General features: G+C 33.3%; 1 protein-coding gene across 1 annotated transcript in view; it reads right to left on the bottom strand.

Moving 5' to 3' along the window:
• The window catches only part of LOC145683277 (uncharacterized), an 84,098-nt gene extending 65,522 nt beyond the window's left edge, over nt 1-18,576 (bottom strand). The window contains exons 1-2 of the mRNA XM_081754643.1: nt 18,482-18,576; nt 12,599-12,751 (exon numbers count right to left, since the gene is read on the bottom strand). Of these exons, the coding sequence (XP_081610769.1) occupies nt 12,599-12,680 (82 nt within the window). The 5' untranslated portion in view covers nt 12,681-12,751; nt 18,482-18,576. The remainder of the gene's footprint in view (nt 1-12,598; nt 12,752-18,481) is intronic.
• Nucleotides 18,577-19,917: the final 1,341 nt, after the last annotated feature.

Raw genomic sequence — 19,917 nt, 5'->3', positions numbered from 1 at the left:
TCAGCAACGGAGGTCAAAATTGCAATATAAATGTAAATGATTTCGAGTCACATTCTCTAGCTGCAAAGAATAAAGTTTTTACTTGACATTCTGCTTAGAATCTCTGTATGTAGTTGAACATGTCTAATTTTATTACTCGCTGAAACATTCTTTATTACCTAATGTACTTCGTTGACAAATGTCTCCTGCTGCCATCTCAACCATTATCACTACAACTTTCTTATTTATTCATTTATTTAGAAAACAACACAACAGGATTAATGCCTAATTATAGTGTCGTATACCCGTACAATTAATTAATTCACTTTTATTGTCAGGTACTCGTTAATAATCCTGTTTCTAAATACATATTTTGACATAGTGAATATATCTAATACATCAGTTTTATGACTTAATTCATTGTAGGAGTCACACATTCTTCACAGCAGAAATTTACTGAGAATATTTGTTCATGTCCTTTCACAGAAAAATATATAGCAGTATTCCCTGGTCTTGTTTTACCTGTTGGAACGCTCAAATATATTTTCGTGAGTAGCAGTCAATTTTATTATTTAATACTTTATATAAAACAGTAAATCAAACATCTTTTGTCGATGTTAGGAAATTCAAACTCCTTACTAAGTCCACGTAGGGAATCCGTTTGGGATAGAAAGCTGTTTTCTTTTACGTAAGCATTTTTTAGAAATTGTATGTTTTCTATTGCTTGTAAGTATTAATTTACATTCGGTGTCCAAATAACGCACGCATATTCTAATCGGGACCTTACGAACAAATTATAAAGTTTAATGAATGTTGACTCGTTTGTAAACTCTTAACCCATTATATAGATAAAACCAGTTTCTGAATGCAGCGTGCATCAATGTGATGGGAAAAAGTCAATTACTCCTAAATCTTTAACTGAATTTGGTTTACACAAAGATATACCATTAATTATATACAGATGATTGATGGGATTTTCTTTCCTTGAGAACAATAAAGACTTGCATTTAGACATATTCAATGAAAGTTTGTTTTTAGCATACCTTGTAAATCCTCCTCGAGTTGTGTGCAGTCATCTATTGTGCTTATTTTGAATATAATTTGAAATCATCGGCAAACAACAGAAAGTAAAAGTTTTTAACATAGGTTGAAAAATTTTCATTAATTACAAGAAGAAATAATAGCGAACTTAAATGGAATCCTTAAGAAATACCTAATAATGTGGCAAATTTTGTGATAATATATGCCTCAGCTTGCTCTCGATTGCACAAGTAGGAAGCAAAGTGCTCTATTGCTCGTTTAGAAAAAATAAAAAAATACCAATTTCTGTAGTAGCGCGCCATGTTTAACTTTATCGAAAGCCTTACTAAAATCCGTATAAATGATATCCACTTGACCGTCTTTGTCTAACTCTCTTGCTATATTATTAGTAAATTGATTGTTGTGAATTTATTCCTTAAAAATCCGTGTTGATGTTTAGATATAACAGGCTTTACATGGTTTAAAATTCTATTGTATAATATGTTTTCAAGAACTTTTGCAAAGGAAGATAGGATGCCTACGGGTGTGAAATTCTCTATCTGATTCCTGTTTCCAGATTTAGGAATAGGGCAAATGAAACCTTCTTTCAATTTATTTGAAAATATATTGGTTTTAATGCACATATTAAAGATAATGTAAAGTGAATGTTTCAATATATGTAAACAGTCCTTCACCACATACGGTGGAATGTCATTTATAGTACAAGATGTTTTGGGTTTCAGCGCTTTAATAGTCTGCTCAATTTCTTCTAATTGTATTTCCTTTATATGAAAGGTGTTTAACATTCCGAATTATTTGTTATTAAATAATTCGTGTAGTACTTAGCGGGTACACTACTATATACTGACTTAAAAAATAATGCGCGAATGCCTGAAAAATTTCTTTCTTACGTTTTAACTCGTTACCATTATATGTTAGAAAATCTGACGAAAGACGCTTGGTTTTACTTTTAATAAAATACCATAACTATCGTGGGAATCATTACATTCAAAATGTGAAATAAATGCCTTGTACGCTCTCGAAATTTCTGATTTTATTTCTTTTCGTAGTTCCAAAACTCTTCACGATGGTATGCAATATTATTTAGCCCCTCTTTACACTTTTTTACAATGGTAAGATTTCCGTTTCATTTTTTAATTATATCATAGGTAAACCAGCACGGATAACTCGCATTGACATGCTTTTTAGCAGGGAAACACTTAAAATTTTGAAACAGTACAATTAACATCATCATTTTGTAAATGGCAATCCCAAGATAATTTTGATAATTCTATATATAATTTTATGAAATACGCCCTTTTACAGTTGAAAACCAGTTGCTTTAGGAACTTGCTTTAATTTAGTAATATGATTAAACGTCTTCCAAGAAAAACATTCTCATTCATTGTTATCATCTAAGGGAAGTACTCACTGTCTTTTCAAAATCCATACGAGCAACTTGTCAATACAGAAAACTGATAAAACCACTAAAAATTAAGAAATCTCACTTCGTCTTTGTTTTCTTCAAAGATTATTTCCATTTAAATAAAAAAAACAGTAAAAGTAACCGTTTAACGTTTATTTCGACTCTGTGCTGTAAAACATAGCCTTGGGGTCCACTGGAAGTTCTAGGGTTACCTCTTAACTATTTTACTCATATGAAGAATGTAAGTCAAACTATAATATAAAGACCATATTTCTATAGTAAATAATGAAACATACAGTCATTATAAGGTCTACGTATATGAAACGGACAAAAGCAAAATGAATAAAAATTCCAAAGTAAAAATATTTCTTTTCAGTATAAAACCAAAAGAAGTAAAATACTTCACACAATACTTATTTTATAATAATGTAACTGGTAAATATAAACATATTTAAATATATGTGTTCATTTGTATATTTAAAATAATATCGCCGAAAATAAAACATGTCATCAAAATTATAAATAACGCGTATAAGTAACATTAAAAAAAGGTCATATCAATGGTATAGATCAATAATGTAAACGTTTTCACTTATATGATATTTCGTACATTACATACATATACTAATGCGGAAAATATTTCAATGTCAGTATACTGTTGGCATATGTAAAATATATACTTTTTGTATATACAAAAAAATATTCCCGTTTTGCGTACCTCCCGTAAACCCGTTTCTGGTTCCAGCGCGTAAAAAAGCGCGAAATAACGGTAGGCGCAAAGCGGGCCCCGGTCGCGAAAGCCATCCGGCCGCGCGGAAATTTTACATGGCGTGCCACGGCACAGTAGTGCTGACGCGTGGGTATTTTTCCTTTTCTGCAATATTAACAGTAATTTGCAACATCTTGCTTACAATATGCAATACTGGGTATTAAACATATAGCATACATTACCGATTTATACATTCACACTGTATGTGTTCTTATGAGTTTCTATAAGAATTTTAAGATTTTCACATTTTAGTACTTTCGAAACGTAGTTTCTCTTTATGAACTTTAGAAGTGAATTATTTGTAAGTTCACAATCTACGATTGTTCAGAGCTTCTATAGGAAGCGATCCAATAAATAATCACACTGTAAGTGTTCTTAAGAGTTTGTGTAACAAACGATTTATTTACAAGTTCCAAACACAGTTTGTCTTTATGAGCTTCTTCAGAAGCGATCCTATAAATAATCACAATCATAGATTATTCAGAGCTTCTATAAGAAGCAATCCAGTAAATAATGACACTAAGTGTTCTTAAGAGTTTGTGTAACAAACGATCCAACAATTTGTAGGTTCACAATCTACGATTGTTCAGAGCTTCTATAGGAAGCGATCCAATACATAATCACACTGCATGTGTTCTTAAGAGTTTGTGTAACAAACGATCCGTAAAAAAATAGACAAGGACTTATTTATAATTTCGGAACATATTTCCTCGGAGTGATCTTTAAAAACATGTTCAGAGTTTGCTATGCAAACGAACCAACTATAATTTGAAACATATAATTTTATTCGATCACAATCAAAGATTGTTCAGAGCTTCTTCAGAAGCGATCCTATAAGTAATCACAATCTGCGATTTATTTACAAGTTCGAAACATAGTTTCTCTTTATGAGCTTCTATAGAAGCGATTCTATAAATAATCACAATCTACGATTGTTCAGAGCTTCTATAAGAAGCGATCCAGTAAATAATCACACTATAACTGTTCTTAAGAGTTTGTGTAACAAACGATCCGTGAAAATAGAAAAGGAGAATATAAATATAAGAAGCGAACCCTAAACAATTGCATAGCAAGCGATCCAACTATTTGTAGGTTCACACTGTAAGTGTTCTTAAGAGTTTGTGTAACAAACGATCCGTGGAAAACAGAAAAGGAGAATATAAAATACAAAAAGCGATTTATTTACAAGTTCCAAACACAGTTTGTCTTTATGAGCTTCTTCAAAAGCGATCCTATAAATAATCACAATCAAAGATTGTTCAAAGCTTCTATAAGAAGCGACTTATTTACAAGTTGCAAACGTATAGTTTTATTCGATCACAATCAAAGATTGTTCAGAGCTTCTATAAGAAGCAATCCTATAAATAATCACATTCTACGAGTTACTTTAAAATATTTTCAAAACATCTAGGTTACAAACTATGTGCATCAGCGTACAAAATTAAAGGTAAATAATAACAAAAATACTTTTAACCAAATAAAATTTTATTAACAAAACCATTTTTTTCAGATAATATACAAAAAATGATTATATATCATAAATAAAAATATAATAATAAAGTATATGATATAAAAAATATAAAATGTTATATTCTACTATAACTTTACATATTTAAATTCATACAAAGGTAAATAAGTTTATTATAATAAATCAAAAAATGACCAATAAATATTATACAATATAAATGTATTTACAATTTATAACTTTCACTTCGTTTACTTATTTCACTAACACATGAAACAAATTAAAAATTATAAAAATTATAAGTAAAATCTTTTTCTAAAAAAAGCTCTGTGATTAAATCAACATAATTTTTGTCTAATAAAATATTATATAATACATAAATAAAAGTCCAATCATCTATTTCAATATGGTGATATGATGAAAAAATTTCATACAGTTCATCAAAAGTATCCCCTCGTACCATAACACGCCATGCATTAAAGCACATCATTTCATAGTCCCCAGTAATACAATCATGGTAGTCTATAATACGGGAGTTTTCGAAACAACCTTCACATACAAGTTTATAATTTGGCTTCCATCTTGAAATACATTCCAACACGCACTGTAGTTCATTCACAAAAAAAGAACTACAATTATACACACACGGTCTGTTTCCTGTAGCCATTTTTAGTTTTTGTTTAAAAACAGTTCCACTAACTGGGAAATATAAGTATCAGAAAACGTAAGTGATTCGTATGATAACTTAAATCTATTTAAAAGAGTTCTGTTCTTTTCATAACTTTCATTAAATAAATGTTTCGCTAAATAAAGTTCAAACACTATGTCACGAGTTGTCTTCTTAATTAAAAATTCCCAAACAGTTCGTTTCAATCTATTCTCATATGTTAATCTGCATAAATCAACTTCATCTGAAATCCTTAATGAACAGGTAATACAAAGTATTAGTTCTTTTACTTTATAATTCTCAAACAGTTCCTTTATGCACAGTTCACTTACTTTAAAACGATTGCATTTACAGTTCACTTTGTCTAATTCAGAAATTTCAATATATAAATTAGGATACACTTTTTCAAAAGAAATTTCATCATCATATCTATAACATCTTCTAAACGGTTGAATTACTTCATCATTAGAATGTAATATTTTCAGTTTCTTTAAATCAGATGATTGTATTAAAATACGTTTCTTTTCATGTTCTCTCGAGGAAATACACTCACAAGCAAATACTCGTCTACTACACATTTTCAAAATACTGTTCTACTTAAGTAATGTTCCTACAATATAAAACCGACTGCGCATGCGTACAATTTTAATATAGGCGCATGCGTTCAACAACACACATATACTGTTCTACAAAACATACAAAAATTATTTCTAATCGTATACGCTTCGTGTAAAAAATCTTTATGTAATAATATTTCTCTTGCAAAATCACAATCGTACATTAACATATAACATATAATGCTTTCATAAAGTATATAAAAATTATACTGCAAAAGAATATAATCCTTTTTACTATAAATATTATGTGATTCCTTATATATTTTCATGATTTCCTTGCACGTGTCATCTTTTGATAAAATACTAAAAGCTTCCAAGTCCAACACATGCTTACTTTTCAAAATACACGTATGAATAGTGTCATTTCTTAAATTATCAAAGCACTGTTTGCATAGCAATACTTTGTTTGGTATCCAGCTAATTAAAGCTTTTTTAATACAATTAATGTCAATACTTAATTTCTCACACGCACAATTCTTACTTTCACTAATGCTCATCTTCAAACAACAAAATATTCTCAACAAATAACACGCAATATCTTTCTTTTCCTTACAACTGCTGCCCTCTACTACACAAACATGTATTTTACGTTCTCACTCTAGCGGATATTTCAAATTCAAATACTATGTACAGTCTGTGTTTCTTCTTTTTAAAAATATTTTGCACGTGTCTTTTATTCCTCGTTTTCTTAAAATGTAAAATAATGCATATATATATATATAAAACAATACTACACAACAAGTAATATATGTAAATGCATAACAAAGTGATTATATATCATGTATTACTTATCATCATTTTACCTATTATTATATTTCTATATCTATATATAAGTGATGAAAAAATAACAACATAATTTTCTAAAATATAAGGTTTATTTCTTTATATACATCATCATTTAAAAACAAAAGTATTTTACAAACATTAATCTGCAAAATATTACAAGGTTATAAAAGCAATGTTAATGCTGTCCACCAAAACATAATTGTTGTGCATTACGAAATGCACATCCTGATTTTTTCTCAAGTTTAATATTATGTTCATAAAACGATCATTAAATACGTTCGCATGCAATGTGTATAATGCACCTTTGGAATAAAAGGTTGCATCTTGCTTACAAACTTCATATAAAAGGTTACGTATGTGTGATATAGTATAATAATATTACACGAATTAAATAACGGTAGTAAATTATATTCTACTGGTGATCTTATTAATCAATGCAGTTAAACAAAATTCACAAATAATAAATTCATAATTTCAAATCTTAAAATCGTGTATGTTAATAATGTATTCATTAGCACATGTTTACGTTGCAGTAAAAATGGAATAATTTGTCCAACAAATTCAGTGTTTCGTATAAAGTTTATACTTGAGATTTCACTATGTCTTTCTTCAAACAAATCAATAAGAGTTATTTCATTGGATAAATACTGCACTGCAAAATCACCAGCGTTCTCAGGATTCAGTACAATTGGATTAAAGAGTAAAACAACAAAAACTGCAATATTATATCACAAATATCCACTAATATAACAAATCATTGTAAGTATTTACACAGTCACTTCACATATGGTTTTATCATGTCTTTCAAATTGTTATCCACTCAGTAGTGTACATGCACATTTACACAATCACTTTGCATATGCTTTCTTTTTGTCTTTATTTTCAAAAATATCAATCAATTCACTTATAAATTTTTCGTCTCTTTCTTCAAGTAAGTCAAAATAAGTCTCATAAAAAATTTCTTGTGTACAAATGCCAATTACGTGTGATTTCGCATACGTATAAAAATTTCATCAATATCAACATCCATTAAAATCGTCACTACTCTTTCTTCTAATTCTTCTCTTGATATAAACAAACAGTCATGTGCCATTTGATTCTCAACCCCTTCAGTACAAGAACTGCAAATTAAAATTTTGTCTGTCTCCCACTCTTTATTCGATTGCATAATGCACTTCACATCCACTTTATAATTACTACAACAGCAATTCAAACTCCAAAATCGTGATGTCCTCGATAATAACGATGGAGATAAAGGTGGTGTCCGTGAAAATAATTCTTCGATATCTGTTTCATTTGATGATGCATCTTCTTCATCCGAAGATGACAGGTATACAACATCTTCACTCTTTTCTTTCTTTTCCATTAATTCCCCGCTCTCGTCATCAGAAGATGATGATAAATATACAACTTCTACAGAGTCCAAACTGTTAGACTTCAACGGGGATTCAGTTTTCGATTTCTTCCGCGGCAATGGCGAAGAAAGCATAGTTTCTTCATCGTCGTCAAACACTAGCTTTCGTACAGGAGCCATACCAAAATACATACAACATGGTCCTAACACCGAGTATTTATGCGTTTACGTCAAACAAAATGGCGTCCATTGATTAAACAAGCTTCCTATCAAATTTTAATATTCTCCCAAGTATATTCTACACGATAATCAATCACTTCTTGTCAACAATACAAATTCCTAGAATTGTAATCATGTGTACGTACCATCAAACAAAATCAACATTCGCATAAACGTCCACGTACGCCCACACGTTGCGTCGCGTTTTCCGGAAGTTATCTTCATATTTATCATTTATATGATACTCACTACATCCTGTTCCTATTTATCATTTTCTACTTATCAACAACATACCACTCTTCCCCCCTTTCCACTACATCCAATTAACGTTTATCATTATCAACATCCGGAAAACAATGATATCAAAAACATAGGGTCTCTATAACATAGTGTATACCAATACCGGAAATACATTGATAAATCAGTCTTATCAAACCGGATATCCTGACTAGATCCTTGCATACAACTACTCGCACTCCTGCGCAATTCCACCAGTTCATCCTATTCTGAACGTAGTGTTGTCCACGAGACCAGAAATTTCTCGTCTTGATTATAATCTCGAAAACCACACGAGAAGTATCTTTTTAAATTCGAGACGAGGCAAGAAATACAACAATTACCGTCTCGTTTTCGAGACGAGAAATTTCTCAACTCCCGTGGCCAGCACTGATTCACCCAAGTTTTGATCTCAAACACTGTTTCAGTGTTAAATGATTCATATGTAAAAAAAAAAAAAAAAAAAAAAAAACTACAAATTGATAAAATGAAGGTACGAAACCAATGAAGAGCATTTATCTATTCTCTTTCGAGCCTTAGAAAAAAGTAGATGTAAACAAACCCACCTGACCACCAGTTTGTCGATGACCACTGTTTGGTTGTTGGTCTCAGTGCGCTAGTATCCTACCGCAATATAATCCCTACTAAAATAATAATTTCAAATAAAAATATCTGAATTTATCCTACATTTTGTGATAATAAGCGCAATATATATATATAATATTTAACAACAGATGTAGCTTTATTTCAACCTCACCCGTATCTGGACATATAGTATTTACTGCGCATGCGTATGCGTTCACGCGCCTTCCCCACTTATTTAAAATTGTTGTAGGATGCAGAGTTTCATGGCGACGATGTGTGGCAATAACCCATTTTCGTCTCGTGTTATAAAACACAAAAGAAGACAACAGGAATAAGAGGCAATCTCGTTTATATATCTCCAACATAGCAGTAGTAAGTATCAGTCCGTCAATTATTTACCAACAAACTGTAGAATTATAGTCTGGAAATTATGCGACGACAGTAAGTAAGCAGACGATCTTGTTGTTCACGTCTCTTGCTGCCGAAGCACGTGTGAGCCGCGGAGTAATTCATTTTGGTTTGTTTACGTCTACTTTGTTCTAATGCTGGAAAGACTTTACTTTTAAAATATGCAAATCGTTACACAATTTAGTCCAATCATTAAGTATGGTTTAAATGTTGTTATATCACATTATTCGTGAACCAATCGTGACGCGGAATGGTTGTGATGACATTAAGGAAAAAATTCGGGCATATATTTTTTTAAAAAACAGAAATTACCAAAAACAGAACAATAAAATTTCGAGACAAGAGCGAAAGAAGTCTTTGAGGATTAGGACAAGACAAGACATATTAAATTTAGGAGACGAGACGAGAAAACCTTATTTCTCATGTCCAGGGGCGGCGATTCGGGGAGGCAGGAGGGGGCAGTTGCCCCCCACTTTTTTGAAGTGACCCCTTAATGTATATAGTTTCATTTGGAAATATAAAGTTTTTGTATGTATTACTGCCTCATGGAAAAAAATGGTGCCATATGCCGTTGCGTGAGTACGTATTGGTTATTTATCTTCCAGTGGAGTTCAGAAAGCTACAGAAATTGTGTTTTAATTGCAACTCAAAGCAATTAATATTGCAATTTACAATTGCGTATTTCTTTAAATGTCGTAGTATTTAACTTGTAAATGCTTGTAGTATTTACTATCTTTCACTTTCTAGAGTATTAACATACATATAATGGCATGTGTGGAATTAAAAATATAAGTTGTTCATTAATCACCAGTTTCAATATAACTTCTACAAAACAAGCCTCATTATTCATTACAATAATTATTATTATCCTTTCTATTTATTTGTTTTGTAAATTTGTTATTAAATAATATGATCACACAATTTTCTAGACAATTTTAAGATGTTCATGAGCAAGGAATCAAATCCCTTCTTATACCTTCGTTCTTTAAGAGTACAAAGGGCTAGTACTTACTTGTGTTGCTCTTGTTAGTTTACTTAATAAAATGCGAAATACGATATAAAATATTTTAACTGAAAAAGATAGTATCCTATTAGTTATACAACCTTTCGTCAAACAAAGTGTTAGAAACAAGCAGGAAAACTAACACTGATATACAAATATTCAGATCATGTCTTGTCCCCCCACTTTTAACGTCCAATCGCCGACACTGCTCGTGTCGTTTCGTCTCATGGGGAACACTATTTGAACGAAATAGATAGATTCTTGCTTGAAGTGACTACCTGGCAGATTGGTGCAATATTTTTTTTTTTTTTGGCATGAATAATCGATTTTATGGCATATCAATCTGCAAGCATCTCATCAACCTGTACGCTATTATTGGGGCATTAGCCAAGAACTGAACACTGTAGAATGCATTAGGTTATTATTTAGAAATGAAATGAAATCTATTTGTTTACGTCTCACGCTTATGCCGGCTAGGCTAAAGGAGACGGAGATGATGACAATGAATGAAATGGTGGAATGAAGAAAGTGGGAGAAAATGAGAAAACCTCGAGAAAACTCACAAACATGATGTACATTCACCACAAAGCCCACTTGGTGCGATCTGGAATCGGGGAGCACACACATACCAGAGGTGAGCACTCTACCACTGAACCACCATGGTAACCGTTCTTTAGGGCATAATAATTTATGTAAAAGAATCCTTGAAATTCCCATATTCTTAATCTGCACGAAAATAGATTTGATGAATACTATTTTTTTTCTACCTGGGTTTATTAAACTTCCAAACTATTCTATGCATAAGTATCGGAAGTCTAATAGAACGGCTATGTCCGTCTGTCTGTTAATAGGTATCACACCAAAAATAGCAAGAGATATGGAGAAGGGTTTTCTGGAATCGATTTAGCCTAAGAATAGGTACTAACAATAGTTTCCATTTCCTCTGTCAATCTTCTTTATAAATCGTAAGTGATAGAGATCGACCACTTACGGTCAATAAATAAAAAAAAAAAACTATATTAGCTATCGACAAGCGGTTTTAGGGAATTGATTCAACATCTCTAGAAAATATACCCTCTCCATTCCTATTTCTCTATTGAAAACCGGAACTGGTAGAAATTTACTACTATGTCCAGTTTCAATATTGATTCACATAGAGCATAAACGACACGATATATCGAAAAGCAGTTCTCAATTCGTTTTCTTCTTACACATATATTAACTATTTTGTAGTTCGCTATACATCAGAACAGGATAAATCCTCTTCGATCTCTATGCAAATGTTTCTCAGTTGATGCGACAAGTAAGCTAGTTTGCTCTACACTATACAGGTCGAAACTACTTTTATAAGATGAACATTTCCCTCACTTGAAAGCAACAAAGATAGATTTTGTAAAACGTTCATACGTCGTTAGCTCCAATATGCCTCCACAGGTAGCTATTCGCGGAGATATTTACGTAGAATCAATGAAATCTTTAAGGTCTATGAAGAGAGAGAAAACAGACTTTGCTCTTTTCTGCTGTCAATCTGCATTCCATCGGTTTATCTGCGGGGACAACCCAAAGTTCGCGCAAGTGACCTAGCGGAGAACAGAGAATGAAAGAAAACTACCTGGTTAGCCTCATTTCTGCTGTTCTGCGTTGTTGCAAAATGTACGGCCATATATTAAACAGCTTTTAAATGAAAAAAAAATAATTAGTGCCCTCTAATATTACCCTAGCAAGAAAAAGTAAAAGTGAACATGCAATATTGATACTAACAAAAATTTCGACGAATTTTGAAACGTATAAAATAAATAGTTTTCATAATATTTTCGAAACAAATATGCCATGTTATTTTATAGGGAAATCCAAACGCATTCCAAGTGTTGGACACAGCTTTGTATTTCTATTTATTTAGCTTTGTATTTCTATTATTTAAAAAACAATGAGACTACCGAGATTTTCATTAAGTTTTGTTTACATTTCACGTCTCAGTTTGTAATTTTATGCTTATATGGCTTGAAAAATAACATTTTGTTTACCTCTTCTCATACTGTCCTTCTCGCTGTTCATATTAATTGTTGATACACCAGCCTCCATGCCTATTTGTTCCCAATTTGGCATCGTGCTGACCGTGGACAGATTGGAGGCGCGAAGGGTTATTCTCTCGATCTTTTCTTTAGTGTCAAACTTTCCTAGAAATAACAAAAGGAAGGCAAGATAAGATTAAATAAAATAAGATACATTATGATATGACATGAAACGATATACATCATCATATGATATGATACGATATACGATAGGATAGGATAAGGTGTCGTATGACATGATATGGTAGGATATAAGACATGATAAAATATGAAATGAAAGTTTGGAGTTTTACGTCCCACGGTTATGCCGGTTAGAATAAAGGAGACGGCGATGGTGAAAGATAAATGAAATGGTGGAATGAAGAAAGTGGGAGGAAACGGGAGAACCCCGAGAAAACCCACGCATACGGTATATGTCCACCACAAAGTTCACTTGGCGGGAACAGAGTTTGAATCCTTGACTCCGAGCAATAGAGGTGAACGCTCTACCACTGAGACACCGCGGCCCCTATAATTAAATAGGATATGATAAGATATAATATGACATGATAAGATAGGCGATAGGATACGATAGGATAGGATAAGATAGGATAGGATAGGACAGAATATGATAGGATAGGACAGGATAGGATAAAGTATGATATGACATGATAGGATATAAGATAAGATATGACATTATAGGACAGGATGCAATATGACATGATAAGATATACAGTAGGATAGGATAAGGTATGATATATCATGATAGGATAGGATATTATATTATAGGGTACGATATGATATGATATGATAATATATACATATGATAGGATAAGATAGGATATGATATGATATGACGTGATGAGATATACGATACGATATGATATGATATGATATGATATGATATGATATGATATGATATGATATGATATGATATGATATGATATGATATTATTCAGTTTAGCGTAACTTCCAGCAGCAAGGCTATATGACACGTAGACCTACAGCTTAAAGTGGAATCCGATCTACATGAGTTCCCGCCAGGAATCAAAGTCGGATTTCCCACGCTAACCGTTTAGAGACGAGGAAGCTCCTAAAAAGGAAAAGAAAAATGGTATTGGACCATATGCTTTATTTATAATATACACTGATGGACATTAAAATTGCAACATGAAAACGAAGGAAAAGAGACTAAAGCCTTAATTGTGAGAGCACTTATCATATAAGTTTGAAATTGTAACACTTAGTATTCTCTGCAGTTTGCGACAGCACTACAAGAATCTACCAGAATACTCAGAGATTAGTAGGAGTCTAGAACGGTTGCGACTCGATGACACATAAAAAACCATCAGATATTCGATATCCTCCTAGAATACAGAGAGCCATGTCTTATAAACGTTAAGCAAGCATGGAAAATTTTCTGACTTGTGACACTTTTTCAATAATGTATCAGACATAGCGCTGCCCACAAGACTAGAAATGTCTTGTCTTGGCTCGAATTAAAATATGAAGTACCTCGTTTGGGAACCGAGACAAAACTAGGAATTTCTTAATTTCCGTGGGCAACACTGTTCATCCAAGTTTTAAACCTTAAACACTGTGTGTTACATGCTTCACATGATTAACTATAAATTGATAAAGTGAATAGCCTATACACAACATAATGGAAAACATATATCGACGTTTAAAGATACGCAAGTACGTAATTCAACAATGTACTGTACTCTAATAATAAAAACTATCTAAATGCTGTTACTATTTAATACTCTGAGTAGAACTATCGTGATGAGAAAGCAGTGACGACGCCAGCTTTAAGTTCTTAGGGGGGCAAAGGAGGGGCAGATACATTTTCGGGGGGGGCAGCTATTTGCCATACCAAAAATGACATATTTATTACGTTTGACTTATTTTACATTACATTGTGTATTTCGTTGCTGTTTTCATATTAGACCTATATGATTATAAATTAAACTTGTTTCAAGTAAAATTTGTAACTAACAAATAAGTAACGTCTGCACATGAAATATTTTTCAATGAAACTTTTGAAGCCTAAATATAAATTGAATTACTTTCGCGTATGCTACCAGTAACACATTCATCTAGTAACTATATGCTACGCATCTCTCTCTCTCTCTCTCTCTCTCTCTCTCTCTCTCTCTTTCTATATATATATGAGAGAGAGAGAGAGAGAGAGAGAAAGAGAGAATTTACGAGGAGCTGCTGAAAATGTCGTAGTCCAATACAGAAGGAGTATAGGTACTACGTAGAAAAATGAAACGGTAGTTTAGAAAAACATATCTCTGTATGTACAAATACAAATTTTCATATTAATAATTAAATTTTTATTGTTTCTCAGGCCTCTGAAGTGATTATGTGTGCCCAAACAGATAATTTCACAAAAATCCAGATTCTAACTGTTATAACATTTTTGTTCCATCAAGGAAAGTCATCGAAGTAAATTAATTAGGAAATCAGTGAAACACCACGGGATTCTCCTCCGTTATATACAGTGGTGAAGAAGTAAGTGGCTTAGTATAAACGCGGCGATTTCTCAACAAATTATGCTTTACATCCAAGATGATTAAAAGCAATGACTCTTCCCGAAATTATGGATGCAATTTGTGATATTATTCTTGAAAATTGCAGCGGTGGATATAGCCCGGGGCCGGAGGGCCTAGGCCACCCCAGTTTTTGAGTTACAAAAATAATTTAAGCTATTATTTATATAGTTTTTAAAGTGTATAGTAAACTCACAATATTATAGTCTGAGGTCTGGCTGCATACCGCTTTCTCAGTTTTTACCTTCTCAGCAAAACTTGTGTCAGAGATTCTGGGCATTTCTTTGGAACTCGTCGGTAGCATAATTCAGAATGGCTTGGGTATGCGAAAGTTCTCGGCATAATGGGTTCCCAAAATATCTGTCAGGAGAATAAAAGAGTGACGGCATTAAGAGAAGTACTCTTCCAATTTGACCGTAATGCTGATCAATTTCGCTTACGAATAGTAACCATAGATGAAATATGGTTGTACCACTATGATCCTGAGTCGAAATAGCAGTCAATGGAGTAGTAGCACTCATTTCTCCATCGCCCTAAGAAATTCAAGACACAGAAGTAGGTTAAGAAACTGCAACATTCTTCTGGGATAAGTATGGAGTCGTACTCATAGACTACCTCCGCAACGGTCAGATATTCAATCCAGAATCTCTACATTACTTACAAAACTGAAAGAAAAATTCAAAGTTCAACGCCGCGGAAAATGAAAAGAAAGGAATTCTGTTCTTTCAGGGGAATGCACCTGTCCATCAAGCCCCTGCGAACACAACTGACATTGCATAATCTAGGATTTCAATATCTAGATCATCATTCTTACTCCGCAGAATTAGCTCCGTCTAACTATTACGTGTACTTATTTCCGAAACTTAGGGGTAGTGCTAAGAACAGTGGTGCAAGGAAATCTTCATATTTTTTAACTTTCCTGCAAAAACTGGAGCACTGTACAAGGTAGTATATTGACTCTCGGGGGAAGTGTAAAAAAAGTAAAAGCACTTCCTAGTCAATATGGTAGACGTCACGTCAGTACTTTCAAACAAAATAAGTAAGGGAGCACTAGTATAAACCAATTACTAACTAAAGATCAGCACTCTGACAATACGTTTTATTGGGAATCAATTTAATTCCATAAATTTATTATTATCATTTGCAAGGGAAAACACAACTCTTTTTATCTCCTTCAAAAAATTAAGCCCTGGTAGTTGCAAACTAAGCTGTTATAAGCACATCCTCTTGAATATTGAAAGCCGAGAATAATGTTTCAGAAAAAAAGAAGTTTTAAATAAAACAAAATATGAAACTGAAAACTTCAAACCTGGACAAATACAAACAAGTTACGTAACTGGTTTTACCTTTCTTTTGTTTCAATCGAAGTTGATCCAATGAGAAGAAAACAAGTCGACCAAATCTACTATTGTTCGCTGGGCAAAATAATTAAAAATTATAAGAAAGAAGTATAACTAAAATTTACCTCAAAAGGCGCTAAATTAGAAAACAGAAATATGCGTGCATACCCAGACGCTCAAAGAAGAAAGCTTGAGGACTAATCTTTTACATAGTAAATGCATGGAAAGTAGACTACAATTTGTCAATGAGATTGGTTATGATACTGATATAAAATACTACATATAGAATGTTTAAAGATTGTAGGGGTCTGGGTGACAGTCTAGGTGGCAGTTAGGGGGGCAGAAGTAGCTACTAGGGGGGCGCTCGCCCCCCTTGACCCCCCCTCTGGCGTCGTCACTGTGAGAAAGGATTCTGATAACCTAGATGAAATCACGAAGAAAACTCAGGGTATAAATTTTGTACATGAATTTACACAATGAGTTGAGAAAAGGTTGAGCCGAGATGATACTTATTTTCTACGAGAATCAACACGAGACGAGACAAATTTATTTCTTGTCTTGTCTCGACTCATAGCCAACAGTAACCAGATGTGTTTAATGGGATAGAAATTAGGCGAATACGTAGACCAAGAAAACATGGAACATTGAGTCCATCCAGATTATTTGGACGTTTGCTGCAAAATCCACTACTGTTGGTATCCTTACACATACATGAACAATAGTATTACCTTAAACCGTGCGTAAAACTTGCCATAATATCGACTGTTGAAGTAAAGAAATGTTCCTTTATGTTAATACGCACCTTCGGTAACGTGTTTGCTCTCTTCGGACACATGCTCGTCCTTCGACCCTTCCTGCCGCGATTGGATGCAATATTAGCTTGTGGTGAAAGTCTTGTACAGGTCGGTGGGTGGTCTGTAAAAATAGAGCAATGCCATCTGTCTCATACACTGAGAAAAAACCGTATGTGGCGTACGTGAAAACGTATGTTACATTTGTAAATCCTGTAGTGTTTGGACTTAACGTACAGCAAAATTATAACTGAAAACGCATGTTTTATAATTACTTTCCGTATAAGTACGGAACATTTATACGTACTTTCTGTATGAAACAATACAAGTGGTCAAGATCTCAGATACAGATCGACGTATATAGCATATAGCTGGCGTATATAACACACTTATACGTATGTAATATACGGAAGACTGTTAGATGTCAGACATCCTGCTGCGTCATGATGTAACATCTAAGGGCAGTGCGTATGTGGCATATGGATAGCGTATGCTCCGTACTGATTTATGTAGTAAGCAAAAGGATTCCGTATATTTGTACAATATACCGCTGTCCAGAGAACGGATTTTTCTCAATGTAACACTACCTTAAAACCAAGGATCTTATAAAATAGAGGATGTGCCCTTACAACAAAATATTGAAGCCATACGTCACAGTTTCGCCACCCCTACTCTGCCCACTCTGCCCAATAGGATCGCAATGTTTTGAGCCAACAATCATGGCAGAAACGAAAGTAGCCAATCAGACGATGTCAGAAACGAGAGTAGCCAATCAGACGTACCGATGCTCGGTTGTTTTTTGGCTTCATCGATTTAATAGGATGAAGATACATATGGGCAGATCCTCTATTTATAACATCCTTGATTAAAACCGTCCTAGCATTCGTGTCTGCGTAAAGATATCAACTGTGCTTACAATGTAAAGTTAACACCTTCTAACTACTGTGAATAATCACATCTTTGACAGATAGTCGTATTTCCATACTAAGCTGGTCCAAGAGACAAGAGAGGGTCTTCGAATAGAAGCACACTATTCGAGACGAGATATCACTTTGTCGACACCTTTTCGAGACAGCCTAGGCATGTTCCTTTCTAAAATATTAGAACAAAACGTTACACTAAAAATAAGGTTGAATACGCCACTGATTCTACTTGTGTCACTCTTACCTTCATTGTCAGCCACAGACAGTTGTTTCTTCCTATATTTTACGTAAATATGAGTTGAAGTAAATAATTTACACAATTAAGTTATTAGCGCCCAGTGACTGAAAAACAATGGTTTATTTTATTAACAATGATAGTATTCCTACACTAATGCGTAATTAAAAATATCACACAATTTTTAAAATAAAATATAATGCGCATATTATACTTATATTACTTTCATACATAATGAGTAACCATAAAATGGCGTGTTATCGAACCACAAAGCAGAGATTGAATGGTTCAACAGGACGTGACTTCCTATCACCCACTCTGACGCACCGACCCACTTTGCTTAGTGCATTGTAGACAGCACCTTCTAAACAATGCTGAACTTGTCTACGTTTTACTTTCAATGGTTCCATTTTGATTCCTTTTTCATTTGACGTGGGATATTTATGTGAAAAAAGAACTTCAAGCACTTTTGGATATTGATATTTGTACAAATGATGATCAGAAAAATGGAAACACCTGAATGAAATTGCAACTTACCAGATTAATATGGTGTCGGGCCACCTTTCGCCTTCAGAGCAGCCTTGATGCGACGTGGGATGGGGGCATAGAGGTCGTGAATGGTAGCAAGTGGAATTTTACACAATTCCTCGTGCAGGGCATCGGCCAGTTGTGTGAGAGAGGATGGAGGTGGAAATCGTCGCCGGAGTCATGTTTCCAAGACGGACCACAGATGTTCAATTATGTTGAAATCTGGGGATTGGTTGGGCCAGGGGAGGTGTTGAACTTCATCCCGATGCTAATATTGAGATAATGAAAATGAAAATCAACGCAAAATAAGAAGAGAATTTGAGAACATTCAACCCATGAAAGTCTTACACAATATTCAGGAGATAACAAATACCGAAATAGAAGAAATTATAAGAAAACTAAAAACAGGAAAAGCTCCAGGCTTGGATGGCATAAAAAATGAAATTTATAAAAATAAGAAAAGTATGTGGATTCCCTATTTTACAAAACTGTTTAATTTTTTACTCAGAAAACAGGAATTCCCAACCATTTGGAAAGAAGCTAAATTAATAATATTGTTAAAAGGACAAGATAAAGACCCAACCGATGTAAGTTCGTATCGTCCTATCTGTCTACTCAGAAACATCGCGAAAATTTTTGAAAAAGTCATAGCTAGTAGAATTAATAATGTTAGGAACATTGAAAATGATAAACTACAATTTGGCTTTAGGCCCGGCAAATCGACAGAAGATGCTCTCAACACCTTTGTAGAACAAATTAGAAGAAGCTGTTCAGTAAATAAATACGCTTTGGCATTATTTGTGGATATCGTAGGCGCGTTCGACAATCTTTGGATTCCTTCATTAATTCAAAATCTCATCAAAATAAATGTACCAGAGTACTTATTAAACATTATTAAGAATTACTTTACAGATAGA

The sequence above is a fragment of the Thermobia domestica genome, chromosome 4, assembly GCF_964235325.1.
Source record: "Thermobia domestica chromosome 4, izTheDome1.hap1.1, whole genome shotgun sequence".
Lineage (NCBI taxonomy): Eukaryota > Metazoa > Arthropoda > Insecta > Zygentoma > Lepismatidae > Thermobia > Thermobia domestica.
Note: the sequence above shows the minus strand (reverse complement) of the source record. Positions and strands in the feature narration are given on the sequence as shown.